The following is a 14837-nucleotide window of genomic DNA, read 5'->3' as shown; positions in this document are numbered from 1 at the left end:
CTGTTGATATGTGACCCTAATGCTGAGATGTTTGCTACCAGGACAAATTACTATACTTATACTTCAAACACTCTGTGCTGATGTTTCAGAAAGTATAAAACATGGCTTTTAACTCTCAAAACACCTCACCTAGAAATTGCTGGTACTTTGATTTATGAGCTTTAAGAAACCACCTTGGATTATTTTTCAGACTAGTATGAACAAAACATATATGTCTTTTAAATTAATGATTAAGCCAATTTCTCTAACTTTTTGTGTTAACTGAACCATTACAACTGTATTATAAAGGGAAAGGCTGGGCCAGTTCAAGCCACTAATTTTATAATATAGCCTTCCTGTATATTCATCTGTCTTCTCTGAAAGATATCTGGGGCCAAATTTTGCCCACAAATCCATGTGCACATCTCCCATTGATGTCTATGCCTTACCTGGGTCTCCTAAAACAACTCAGTCCCCAGGAACATCGGTCTATCCCAGTCTATTTTTCCTTCATCCTCATCTCAGTGTTTTTGTTTGTTTTGGGGGGGCATCCTCATCTCAGTGTTTTTGTTTGTTTGTCTGATAGCGTCCTCCCACATGCAAAGTGACAGTAACATCAGGTCCTGTGGAGAAGACAGCAGTCAGTGCCTCCAGCAGAGCTACTGAGATCCAGGGGAAAATCCAGAGGGAGACCATCTTTCTTGACCAGTAGATCACACTGTGACCAGACACCGGACTTCCCTGCAATCGTTGAGAGGAGGAAAAAGTCAGTGACTAAAAAGATTAAGCGGTGGAATGAAAGGAATAAGGGAGTAAGAGGTGAGACCCAAGCCAAAGCAGCAGGACATATGACAAGAAATAAGCAAAGCAGCATCCTAGCTCTTAATAGCTCATTGTATAGGATACCCTTGAGTCTATGATCATCTCTTCCCCAAAATGCATGCAACCATGAAAGCAATGTGGAACAGAAGGAGTTTAAAACCAGAGATACAGACATTTACTATTACTTCCATCTGGGAAGCAGCCAAGTGTGGCTGGAAGACCAACGTTCTTTCTCCCATCAGTCTTGCAACAGTACACAGGGGCAAAGAGACGAAGTATGGGCAGAGTCATGGTTCCAGGACTCCTGAGAAGACCGTGAGATCCCAAACAATGATTGTATTACAGGCTACAAAGCTAAAACATAATAGCGTCTATGAAACTCTGCATCAGCCAAAAGGTCAATGTGCCTATGCCTCACCGGAAAGCTAAGACGAATGTATACAGTCCTGTGCTGTGTTCCTTCAGGTGCTGAGGACTATGAAGTATTTCAACAAGCTCAGTATTGTCAAGGTGAGAGTCAGTGTCCTCTAGCATCTCCCCAAATATATCCACTTACCAAGGAAAGAGAATGCTTTTGAAATGCAATCCCTTTTGATCGGGTTAAGTACAGGAAGGAGGAGCAACCTCCCAACTGCAACAGGTGTGCTGAATTCACTGCACCACCCAAGACATAGTTTACCCAATAACAGGCAGCAAACATGGAATGGCTTTCTGAGCCAAACAACTCAATTTCTGCCCTAGGAACCTCAGCCACCAAACCTGTTACCTTTCCCAAATCCTGCACGAACTACCATTGTAGGTCTCTGCTGAGCTGAAGAGGCCTAGGAGTCTCCTTTTAGTCATCCCAACACATGAACACCCACTCAGGGTCCGCTTCCCTATCCTCATTGCTTCAATGGTAACTTCACCTATGGCGGTCAGTATGAACAGAGGTTGGTAAAAGCATGGCTTGGACGGACTACTTCATGGTGGGTGCGTATAGGTGCCTATCCCAGCTGCTGACTGAAGTGCCCAGGATGAATGGGCTTTGCCTAGTCACTCACAGCTTCCAGTTCTACCCTAGCCCAGCGGCCCTGACACAGGTCCCTGCCGGCAACCCCACAGAGGCTAAGCCCACCTCTCCTGCTTTGGCTCAGACTGTGCCCAAGTTCAGTCAGCCATCCGCTTTTCACACTGGCCACCAGAGGTGAAGTTGCCGTTGAAGCAATGCTCTGAAAGGCTGACTGAACTCGGGCAAAGTCTGAGCCAAAGCAGGAGAGGTGGGCTTAGCCTCTGTGGGGTTGCCGGCAGGGACCTGTGTCAGCGCCGCTGGGCTAGGGTAGAACTGGAAGCTGTGAGAGCAGTGACTAGGCAAAGCCCATTCATCCTGGCACTTCAGTCAGCAGCTGGGGTAGGTTCCCAATCACTGCAAGTCCAGAACCACCTCAGGACAGTTGACTATATGGCTTAATGGAGACAAAATGGCTGCCACTCAGGCACAAAGGTGTGTTACCTGCTCAAAAATATAGTAAAGGATTCTCCCCTGCACCTGTGGTGTCATTAATTGACTGTCATGTGGCCCTTGAGGCACTCAGTCACAGGCATGCTAGCTGGCCATATGGCCCGTTCACAGAAAGCTTTACGCTAAAACCCTCCAAGCTAATATCTTCCCCAAGTACTAGGAAGTTATTTAGTATTAAGTGTGCAAGGCTAAAGGAAACCCTGATCAGGCAAAATGGATTGAAATGTAAATCCACTACAAGACAGGATTTACGGGGGGGAGAAAGGGATCAAATATAAAACCCTTTAATATGAAACTAAACAAACTGATAATTTAACCTTGTTCCCAGCATCATAGGAATTTTCTCAGTAGTTTCCCAAGGATCTTGTTTGCAGTTTGACATCTGTAACTGTGCTGAGGCCACTCTGTACTGTATTGCCATCTAGTGGCTGCTGTATAGAATCTCTCCAGGCCATGGTCCAACAAGGAAACTGAATTGCAAGAAATGGTGTTGCATGTTCGAGCACAGCAAGCTTCTCCCTCTATCCCTTTCATACTGTATGCCATTTAGTTATGAATGGAAGCATAATTGCCAATTGTGGGCACATTAATGAATTTGCTAACATGCACTATAAGAACATGCCCTGAATCTCAAAAGACAAAAGTTAACTAACATTTCTGCTGTATTTCTTAATGTATCCTCCATAAAGCTGCGGAAAGCATTAGAAATGGGAACAGAATTATTGAGGCATCCAGTTTGTTCCTGTCCATGTTTACAAGTGTTTTAATGAGTTGCCTTTTAAAATATTGCTGTGTTGTATAGTCATGGTCCTAAACACGCTAGTAACACCACTTTTAACCTTCAGTGTTTGCATTTGTATAATGCAGAATCCTGTGGTGCGTTATATCAGGAAGTGATAGAAGTATTGACTTCAACAGCACAGATGCTGCGTGCAAGAGTGGTCCAGATCCTCAGCTATGGCCAAACTACTCAGAGCAGGATTTTGTACTGTCCTGCTCCACCAGCTGTGCTGTGCAGGCTGCAACCATCTTAAAGTAGTGGGAAGCCTGCTCTAATTGATGCCCTGATTAATGGCTGCAGGGGACTGGTATTTGAGTTTGTTTTGGGAGAGCAGCAATCCTTTTCCATTCATCCTTTCATATCAGGGCTTACTATCACTGTATCCCAAAATACTTCCCTTGCTTTTAGTTAATCAGCATTAACATGGAGAAGGATTGTCATAGCTCAGAGCAATCCCAGCCAAGCCTCCTGTTTCCCTGCTATGCTGGTAGCAGGGATGGGGAGCCCCCACGTCAGCTCTACTCCACTACTCACCTTTACCCTGGGATGATCCACTCTAGGCCAAGTAAACCAGTTTCAGGTTCAGATGATGCCAGCACAAAGCAGTTGCACTCTTCAGATACTTGGATTTGGGCCAGATCCTCCAGTCCTTTACAAATTGCACAGGATTAGAAAACCAAACTCAGATCATATTCTTTCTTCTGTACAAAACTCTGGGCTTTATAATGGTACGTGTGTCTACAGGGAACATCTTAACCTGCCTGAGGTCAGAATTCTGCATTTCAGCGCAAGGAACTGGATGCGTGTATTGTAGATGGATCTGATGGGGGAATTTCCAGTGAGTTTGTTATAGAAATTTGGAAATAGAGTATGCATTGGGCATCCAGCTGTTTGGCCTTTCTGGCATGTGGGTTGGGGCTAGTGTGCATATGAACACTGGCCTAACTGGTGACTTCCCTGAGTTTGCATAAGTAAGAAGGGTACTTGAGCAACCTTAGCTATCAGTTCATTAAATTTGTCTTTGTGGGATTTGTTTAAACTAATTGAGGATCTCCAGCCTGGTCTGTTTACCCTTACATTAGTGGTGACTCTGGAGCAATTCAAGAATCTTGATTCAGAAAAGTACAGCTGTAGCTGAGCTGATGTTAATGCTGATTAACTCAAAGCAAGGGAAGTGTTTTGAGATACGATGGTAGCAAACCGTGATATAAAAGGACTTATGGACAGGATTGCTGCTCTCCCAAGCCAAACTCAAATGCCATCCCAAACCAATCAAAGCCGAGGGGCTGTGTCTTTGTTGCAATCACGAGATGTGATAGAAGTACCCAAGGTAGACTTAATCTAGCCAACTTGGGTATTGCAGCAGTGAAGCTGCAGCAGGCTAGCCCTCTGAGTAATAACCCAGGGCTCCAGGTGGGGTTGTACAGCCCACAGCGAAGAGTGCTCCGCTTTGGCTTCCCTGCTGCAATGCTCAGGACACAGCTATCGGAGCAGATGGCTCTTTGTTAGTCTGGTACAGGAGAGCTTTTGCATTCTGTTTGCAGTCTGGGAAGCCCATTCAGAAAGCAGACCACACTTAAACCCGCCCCCTCTATGCTAGCTAGCCTTGCTCCTTTGTCCTGTACAACATTCTGGGAGAGTTTGAGGGAAGTATTAGGCTCATGCAAGGTCTAGAAAGGCATTAAATGCACAGGGCATAAAGCACCAGTAGAACTGCATGTCAAGATCTAGCTCAAGTCCTCAGCAGAGGCCACTATGTTAAATTAAGGAAACATGTTAGAGCTGCAGTGAAGAGATGGAATGCAGAATTATCCTGAAATGCCACTAGATGTTGGACATACCAAGCCTCCAAAGATTTTTATGGTCAGCTGTGGTGTAAGTGGTTGGCAAAGGAAAGATCCGAGTAATTAGAGTGATTTTAATATATGTTAGAGGTAGTTTAATGCATGATATAATGCTTTGGACAGCGTGGCCCATTCTCATAAAGAGTACTAAGGAGGAGTATACTCCAAGCCACACCTCTCTCTACCCCTCCTCCCCTCACAAAGCCCGTCCCTTCTCCTTGCACAGTTCCATCTCTGTTCTACCATGCTAGCCTTTTCCTAGCCCCTGTTATGGCTGCCAAGAGAGTCTCCCATCCTTGCAGATGGAGAAACATGCTCTCATCACCAGCCTGCATTAGACAGCCAGCTGTCTTTTCTACATGGAGCGGTCCTAGGCTTTATGCCAAAAAGCCCCTGCACAGAGCAACTGCAGCTGCTCTAAGTTGCTCAAACTGTCCCTCCTAGCCCATGCTATCTTTTTCCCCAGGTGCCTCCTTCATATCCTCAACTCTGCTTGCACTCCCCTGTCTCAGCTTATCAACCCCCATGCTCACACCTCTCCTTCCTTCATTCCCATGCTACCATCACACCCAGCAGCCCTGTTGTATTCTCCCTCCCTCAAGGATGAGACTGGGAGTTTTGTGCTGTTGTTCTCCCCACCCTCTGGTTACGCACCAGTTTTCTCTATGCCCAGCTGGAAGATTATAAAACTGAACATAGGAGCTATTGCTGCTAGTGCTCTTGTTGACTTGTGTGGTGGTTTGATGTTGCTTGTAATTATTAGAATTGGGAGCACTGGCTGTTGGGAGTCTGAAAGGACAGGAAGGAGGGGAGAGGAGTTGAGAGGCTGGAAAAAAGCTACAGAGGGTGCAGCAGCAGCTTGGTAAAGAGGTTTCCACTTTGAAAATAAAGTCCTGTTGAAGCCTGTTAGCACCTTGCTTGGTTGATACAACATTCTGGCGACGAGGATGGATCTTCTGCCTCTGAACCCACCTGCACCCTTTCTGCAAAGCCCAGGTGAGCTTCCAATTGCTTTTACTGCTTGGATCCATATGCTTGAGACTTATCTGCTTGCAATCGGTGCTACACAGATTTCTGAAGGAAGAAAGCGTGCTCTGCTAATCCACTGCCTAGGAGCAGAAGGGCAACGTGTATTTTACACTTTTTTCCCCTTGCAGATGATAAATAGGAGACTGCACTCACAGCATTAAAAAAATTTTTGTGCCAAAAGTGAATGTAGTAGCTAATTGTTACAGATTTCTCCAGCATGAGCAGAAACCAGGGGAAACTATAATGCCAGTATATTGCTTCCCTGAGGAGTCTGATTGTAATTTGTGACTTTGGGAATATGGCAGATGAGATGATTAGAGACCAGTTCATTGAGAAAACAACGCTTCATGTAAGAGAATGCTTAATTCTAGAACCACAACTTACATTAGAAAAAGCAATAACCATTGCTACTCAGATTGAGTCAGCTACAGCTGAAGCCAAAATAATGAGCATGGATACAGGAGGCACAGTCCAGGCTGTGACTCCTTTGCAGAAAAGTTCGCTACCACTGCAGACACACAATTGCAAGAGGAAAACTAATGAAAAACCACCGAATCAGCAAATTCAAAATACAGTAAAAGCACGTTTTTGCCGTGGATCCCCACAACACCTTGCAAGCTACACAGGATGTCCAGAAAAAGTAGCTCAGTGCAATCATTGCAAAAAGATTGGACATTTTGCTAAAGTATGTCGCAGTAGCCAGTTCAATCAACAGGTGCATGCAGTTACAATACCAGCTGTTACTGTGCTGAGCGTGGACAAAATCACTATTGCACATATTCCAGAATAAACAAAGTGCACTGTAAACGTTCCCACCATACCCTCAGGCAAACCACACTCTATTCAGCTAACATTGGACACGGGCTCAGCAGTATCTATACTACCTGATTCCATCTATTTGCATTACTTTAAAGATGTGCCTCTTACTGAACCCAAACTTCACTTGGTGTGCTATTTGAAAAAAACATATTTCAGTACATGGCTGCCTGCCAGGAATAGTTACTTTTGGTGATTGCTGTGTAACTGCAGAGTTCTACATTGTCCACAAAGGCACTCCTACTTGGCAGAGATTTATTGGCTGCTTTAAATGTCAGGGTAGTTAATGGATGAATTGATCCTCCTCAGCAAAGCACTCTTGCAGTACACACACCAGTTTGAGCTGGACTCAAAGCCAAGTTGAGGAGAAACTCAGCTGTGCTTATGGGTTTCTGCATAAAGTTAAAATGAGAATAATGTGATGCCTGTACGACAGAAGTTACGGCGCTTACCATTTTCAGTCAGGGAAGCTGCCTCAGAGGAACTTAGAAAACTAGTTCAAAAGGACATTATTGAAGAGATCGACGCCTCAGAATGGGTTTCACCTATAGCAGTGATGCAGAAGAAGGGTGCAGGCATTCACCTTTGTGAGGACTTAAGGGAGCCAAATAAAACTATTGTGATTGACAGCCATCCTCTTCCTCACATACAAGAAATATTTGCAGAACTCCGTGGAGCAAAGATGTTTTCAACTCTTGATTTGCAGAGCGCATGCCACCAGATTATGTTGCATGAAGATAGCAGACACGTCACAGCATTTATTACACGAGGGGCTATTTTGTTTTAAACGTGTTCCATACGGTCTCGTATCTGCCCCAAGTGCCTTTCAAAAAATGTCATTGATTCTGAAGAATCAACATGGAGTTCAGTGCTAATTGGATATTATCGTGTTTGGAAATACTTCTGAGGAGCATGACAATAACCTGAAGTCTGTACTAACCTGCATCAGCACAGCAGGCCTCCAGCTCAATGGGTCCAAATGCAAATTTAGACAAACTGAACTCTCCTTTCTGGGGCACACAATTTCACAGGCTGGACTAAAACCTGATCCAGATCATATCCTGGCAATTTCAAATGCTCCTCCTCCAATAGATTTGCAAACCTTACGTTCCTTCTTGGCTCTTACCTCCTGGTATGCAAAATTCATTCCCAATTATGGTTCTGTCATTGAACCATTATGGGAATTACTACAGAGTAGTTCAACCTTAGTGTGGACAACGGATGCACAAGCTAGTTTCGAAACGGTGAAAGACCTTGATTGTACATAGTCCAGTACTTGCACTATTCAGTCCTGCATTGCCCACAATTGTAACTACTGATGCTACTGATTATGGACGTGGGGCTGTTCTCACAAAACTGCATGAGGACAACACAGAGAGGACTGTTGCATTTGCTTCAAGGACACTAAGTAATGCTGAGAGAAAATATTCTACAGTCGAAAAAGAAGCACTTGCTTGTGCCTGGGCCACTGAAAAATGGAGAACTTACCTGTGGGGGCCACACATTCAAGTTGTGCACAGACCACAGCCCTTTGACGATGTTGCTCACCATGAAAGGACGAGAAGAGCAGGATACCGTATTGCTCGATAGTCTGCAAGACTACTCTCTTTCAATTATGAACTGGAATATAAGCCTGAAAACCAAAATGTGGTCGCTGATTGCCTTTCTCGCCTGCCTTTGCCTTCACCAGATGGTCCACCGGAGGATGAGGATGTAGTGGTTGTGCTTATTACAAGCACTCTCACTGCAGTTACAAGAGAACAATTTCAAGCTGTTTTTGTTGAATTGGACACGCTGAACAAACTATGGGAATTTCTGACAAAGAGATGGCCCAGTCACCCTAAAAACCGCAACCCAGTTTTGCTGCCTTATTTTAGAGATTGGGATGAACTTACTTTGTTCGATGGCTGCGTGCTACAAGGTACACACCAGCTCCTTGTGCCAGAAGAATTACAGTCAAAACTCATACACCTGGCACACGATACTCATCAAGGAATTGTCCAAACCAAACAATGACTACGGGATTTGTATTGGTGGCCAGGGATGGACTCTCAAACTGAAGCACTCGTAAAATCCTGTGTCACTTGTCAAATGCATGATAAGACAGCAGTGACATGTACCCCTCCATTACTGCCTGTTCCTCTTCCTGAATCTGCATGGGAAAAAGTGGCGATTGACATTGTAGGACCCTTTGATACTGCTCCAATTGACTGCCGTTATGCCATCACTTTAATAGACTATTTCAGTAAATGGCCTGAGGTAGTGTTTACATCACAAATCTCTTCTGTTACAGTAATTAAGTTCCTCTCTTCAGTTTTTAACAGGGAAGGTAACCCCTAAGAACTGGTTTCAGATAATGGTAGTCAATTTACTTCCCTGAGGTTTGAAGCTTTTCTAGCACAGAGGAACATTTTACACAGAAGGTCATCCCTATATTACCCTCAAGCCAATGGGGAAATCGAACGATTTAGCAGAAGTTTAAAAGAGAGTTTGCAAACTGCTAAACTGGAAGGGCAATTGTGGATACGCTTCACTACTGATTTCTGTAAGCATACCAGGCTACATGACATGCCACAATGCAAAGATCACCCACAGTTACTGCATGGGAAACAGATGAATACTAAACTGAACATTGCTGGATTGTTAAAGGCACGACCTGATGCCCCAAATTAGGATGATATGAGAAAAACAGTTGAACAGAACCAAGCAAAGTCTAAGGCTTTCACAGACAAGCGGCGGGGTGCTAAGGAACCAAAGTTTGAGTGTGGTACCTTCGTTAGAATACGAAAACCTGGAATTTTACGTAAAGGGGACCATAACTTCACAGCTCCTCTTAAAATCATAGAGAAGAAGGGACCTTACACCTATTGACTTTCTGATGGGCAGGTATGGAATGCTTCTTATCTTGCACCTGCCTATGTACCAAGAGGAGATTATGCCAACACCCAGTCTGCACTGGATGACTTCACTACAGTACCAACACAACAAGACATTGCACTGGAACCGGGGCTTGAGAGACGGCCTGTCAGACCCAGACAACCACCTGTCTGGACTAGAGACTGTTATGTAGTATCTACAGTGTTTTCAGTATAATTTTTCTGCCAACAGTATTGTGTCTTGTTTCATATTTGTTCCTGTGGTTAGAACAACAGTGTTTATTTTAATTGGGAGAGTTTCTTAAGAGAGGAGCGAATGTGGTGTTTAGATGTTGCTTGTAATTATTAGAATTGGGAGAACTGGCTGTTGGGAGTCTGAAAGGACAGGAAACAGGAAGGAGGGGGGAGGAGTTGAGAGGCTGGAAAATAGCTACAGAGGGTGCAGCAGCCGCTTGGTAAAGAGGTTTCCACTTTGAAAATAAAGTCCTGTTGAAGCTTGTTAGTACCTTGCCTGGTTGATACAACTTGCTGAAGCCTCCAGGAATGGAAGACCTTCCCTTCTGATTCAATGCAGTGTTTAGAGGCAGCCAGAAGAGGAATGGGAGAAGACGATGGGGTAGCAGCACCACCTGGAGGCAGTAGGAGAGGTAGCCTCAAGAATAGCAACCGCTTCCTGCAGGGTGTCCCAGAGCCGGGAGCTGGCCCAAGCAGAAGCAACAGTCATACCCCTGCACTCCTGGAGGAAGCCTTCCAGAGGGAAAAGGATGAAGTTGCATGAATAGTTTATTTGCTGAAAAATGCAGTTTTGGTTGACCCGAAACTATTTGACCCGATTAATGAATTTGACCCGATTAATTTTGGCTCGGGAAATGTTTTTCAGGGCTAGCTTCAGGCAAGTGAGCCTATGTGCCCCGATACTCTTCAGCCTACTGGTCAAAGCTCTTGCCTGGGATGTGGGAGACCCAGGTTTGAATCCCCATTCTGGAGCACTTGACCTTCACCCTCCTCATCTCTCAACAGAGCATCTTAACCACTGGCTATAAGCTCTTCTGGAGTGAGTTGCTTTCACTCTCTCCTGTTGCAAAGCTGTGACTCTTTGAATAAATTATTAATCTGGTCCAAAGAGAGAGAAGGACTCTCTAGCCTGGTGATTAAGGCGTCCCACCTGAGAGGTAGGAAATGGAGATTCAACTCTCTCCTTAGACTCAGGCTGATGACTGAGATCCACATCTCTTACCCCTCAGGTGAGCCTTAATCGCCAGGCTAGGGTCATTCTCTCTGTGGCACAATGAATAGTTAAGTATTTATACCAAGCAGAACAGCTTCAACAGGAAAGACCAAGAGCCGCCTAGTGACAGGGTGCTCACTTGGGAGTGGGGAGAGCTGACTTCAAGCCCCTGCTCCAGAGCCAGTGTTAAACCTGGATCTCCCACAGCCCAGGTAAGTGCACTAACCACTGGGCTAAAGCTTACAAGGATGGATGGACATATACCTGGCTCTTTACAAATGACTGGAATGAAACTTCTCATTTGCTGACAAATTCAGAGCATTTGGGGAACCAAACCAAGTATTTTTTTTCCGATTTGCTGGCCAAATTGCGGGGGGGGAAGGGGGAATCAATTAGTCACCCAGCTCTAGTGAAGACACTATTCAAATGGGAAACAGGACCAGAGGAAGCTGTGACTGTGGTAATCCCTGGACACAAGGAAGTGATAAGATTAAAGGGGAAGGAAAAAGGATGGGAAGGGAGGCTTATGGCCATTTGAGCTTCCTTCTGATGTATAAAGGCGGTCTCAAAAACCTGTTTAATCAAGGTCTTGTCTAGGGTGCAACTGAAACTATGCTGTGGACAACTGGCAAACTAAGAGTGTATTGGATGTCCTTCCAGGGCAGTGAACCTGGTACAGTGGTATGGTTATTTTTACTGAGTCTATTTAAGACTCCTTGGCTTCGCAACTGCATAATTAAAACACATAGGAGACAAGTTCTCTTTACCGCCCCCCTTCAGTTAGGGTTGAGCACTCTTGTGTGTTGCCCAATAAATCCTCCGGAGAGGGTGGGGGAGAAGAGACAGGCAAAAGACAAGACTTGACAATTGGGATATTTTTAGGGAAGATATAGAGAGAGTAAAATAACCCATTCATGCGTCTTCCATATACCATAAAGGTTTTTTAAAAAATGTGTGGGGGATGACACACAAACCTATTTCTCTCTGCCCTTATCTTTACTGGTACTTTTTAATTCTGTGCCTAAAAATGCTATGTGAAGAGAAACAGTTGCACCGGAATCACTAGCAGGCAAGGCCAGACAGCCTTAGTGACAGCCCACAGGGAGGGGGACTTTAGGAGGAGGCGCACAATGTGTCACAGTCCCTGCGAAGACAAACCTCAGTGCCATTCCCTCTGACAGATCCACCATGGTAACAAGTAGCACTGCCAAATTGCCCAGAACAGCCAGTAAATTGTACAATGTGAGATTTTCTTCTGTACCTAACAGAAATCAACTGCTTATCTCCATAGTACCTGAAAGCTAGACTCATTTACATTCTCTCTGGTTCATAAGGTAAAGTAAACAGAGACCGGAAGATGTTACCCGGTGTCTCTTTGGTGGCCTGTGTGAAATGAAGTTTGTGGTCCCCTTCCTAGTCATGCATGATAAAAGTACACACATTAGTGTTTGCAATGTGCATGTGAGCACTGCTACAACAGGGATTGAACTGGGGGACCTCCAGAGCTAAGAGTATGAGCCACCTCAACTTGAACTAAAGAGCTATGGTGCTATAACAAGTCATGTCCCCGGTGGATCAGCAGAGGAGGAGGATCCATAACACCCATTCACCAGTGGGCTATAGCCTATACATGTCGCTGGGACGTCACAGCACAGAGGCCAAGGAGTGAATGGGCATGGAGAATGAACAATCCCCAGTGTATCTCATGGTCAGGATCAAGACCAACCCTTGGAGTAATCCACTCTTTCTGTAAGAGACCTTATTTATCTTCTCTCTTAAGGAAGTAAAGTTTGAGCCTTTTGCTGTGAGACTCAAGTAATTGCACTGACTAAAAAAACCAAAACATCCTCCCAAGCAGTGGTATGTATGTATAGATTGCATCAAGATTCCCAGAAAGTATCCATCCACAATCTATGCATACATACCACTTCAGTAAAGACAGATAACTCACTTCTATAAGAGGCAAGAAAATCATCCATCAGCTGGAGAAGTTACCCAGTAACCATCCAACTGCAGCCAGATAAATACCAACTTTTTGCACAGTAAAGGAGAATGCATTCTATTCTCCACCTCAATACGGCCGGCCTCAAAAGCTGTTCTCTGAGCCTGTGTTGGATCATGCTTTAAAGATTGCTATAGTCACTCGAGAATTGAGAGTCTGGTTTGGCTTGTTCTTCCAAAACATTATATATCAGATTTCCTTGTTCGTTTTTAAAGGAGAGGTACTAAAGCAAGGATTCCATAATTGGTTTAATAAAGACTCATTGTTAATTTGGAGGCAACAGGAAGCTGGTGATCCATTGTTGGATCAAATACTTTGCTCTTATCCCCTTGAGCTGTATTAAGGTAAACTCCAAAGTATACAGCATGCTATAAAATAAGTGACAATATATTGAAGATTAGTAGAAATAGATTGTGTGCCTAATTCTGAAACTAGATGCATGTCAGAATCTCAGTGCAAACTATCCTAATTAGAAACAAAGTCTCATGACCAGAGATCAGGTGAAACTATTTGTGATTCTAGAATTGCTGGTCTGGATTTTGCCTTTGCTTGAATAAGCAGGTCTGCTTTAAAAACAATAAATGACTAAACATACTGCAATAGCTGAGCAATAGACTTTAAAAAAAAACAACCCCCACTCAACTGCTGGTAGAAAACAAAGATTTAGCCTTTTATATGGAAGATGAGGGATAATTTACCTTAATTATAATTGTGTGGTCAGGTAATAGGCAGCTGGTTCAACAAAACCCAGGCAGCATCTGATAAACTGCTCACTAAGGATACTATTATACTAGAATATTAAAATCAGGTATGTGTACTGAAGAATTTCCAGAGCTGTTTTAAGTTCACGGGGTTCTTTATCTCCATTTCTTTTAGTTAGGAGATGGAGTAATGTTGGCAATGTTTCATTTATGAGACCACTTTTGTCCTTTAGAAGAGAAAGAAAATCAGTTTGGCAAGGAGGTAATGGCTAGTACTTAGGAGCAGGATTAAGTATAAGAAGATCTGTGACTTGAACAGGAGCTGCTAGAGGAAAAGAAGTCTCTGAAAATTCAGAGACACCACAACCCAGACAATTATTGGAAACATCCTCAGGTGCACTTGCTATGTTTCCAATGTACAAAGTCCACTTCTCTCGAGAGGACACTGAAATTCAAAGTTCATCATTGAATGGGTGTGTTTCTAGTGAGGTTCCACAGGGATCGCTTCTTGGCTCTGTGTGCTATTTAACATTTTTATTAATGGCCTGGAAGACAACATACAATCATCAGTGATAAAATTTGCAGATGACACACAAACTGGGAGAGGGGTAAATCATGAAGAGGATGGATCACTGATTCAGCGCAATGTGGATTGCTTGGTAAACTGGACTCAAGCAAACAATGTGTTTTAATATGGCTAAACGTATACATCTATCAAAGAATGTAGACCATATTTACAAGGCGGGGGACTCTATCCTGGGAAGCTGTGACTCTGAAAAAGATTTGGGGGTTATGGTGGATAATGAGCTGGACATGGGGAATCTTGAGCAAGAGTAGAGAGGTTATTTTACTCCTGTAAATTGTATTTGGCAATGGTGTGACTGCTGCTGGAATACTGTGTCCAGTTCTGGTGTCTACAATTCAGGAAGGATATTGATGAACTGGTAGAGAGGGTTCAGAGAAGAACTACAAGAATGATTAAAGGATTCAGAAACATATCTTGCAGTGATACAGGAGTTCAGTCTATTTAACTTAACAAAGAGAAGATTAAGGTGTGATGTGATTACAGTCTAAGTATCTACATGGGGAATAAATATTTAATAACGGGCTCTTCAATCTAGCAAAGTATAAAACAATCCAATGGCTGGAAATTGAAGCTAGACAAATTCAGACTGGAAATGAGGTGTGAAATTTTTAACAGTGAGAATAATTAACCATTGGAGCAACTTAGCTAGCATCATGGTGAACTCTCCATCAA

At 43.8% G+C, this 14837-nt stretch overlaps 1 protein-coding gene across 1 annotated transcript in view; it reads right to left on the bottom strand.

The window, feature by feature from the left end:
• Positions 1-374: 374 nt before the first annotated feature.
• BICD2 (BICD cargo adaptor 2) overlaps positions 375-14837 on the bottom strand; it is a 171184-nt gene continuing 156721 nt past the window's right edge. The window contains exon 8 of the mRNA XM_048857218.2: positions 375-720. Coding sequence (XP_048713175.2) covers positions 538-720 — 183 coding nt within the window. The 3' untranslated portion in view covers positions 375-537. The remainder of the gene's footprint in view (positions 721-14837) is intronic.

This window comes from Caretta caretta, chromosome 7 (genome assembly GCF_965140235.1).
Source record: "Caretta caretta isolate rCarCar2 chromosome 7, rCarCar1.hap1, whole genome shotgun sequence".
In the NCBI taxonomy this organism is placed as follows: Eukaryota; Metazoa; Chordata; order Testudines; family Cheloniidae; genus Caretta; species Caretta caretta.
Note: the sequence above shows the minus strand (reverse complement) of the source record. Positions and strands in the feature narration are given on the sequence as shown.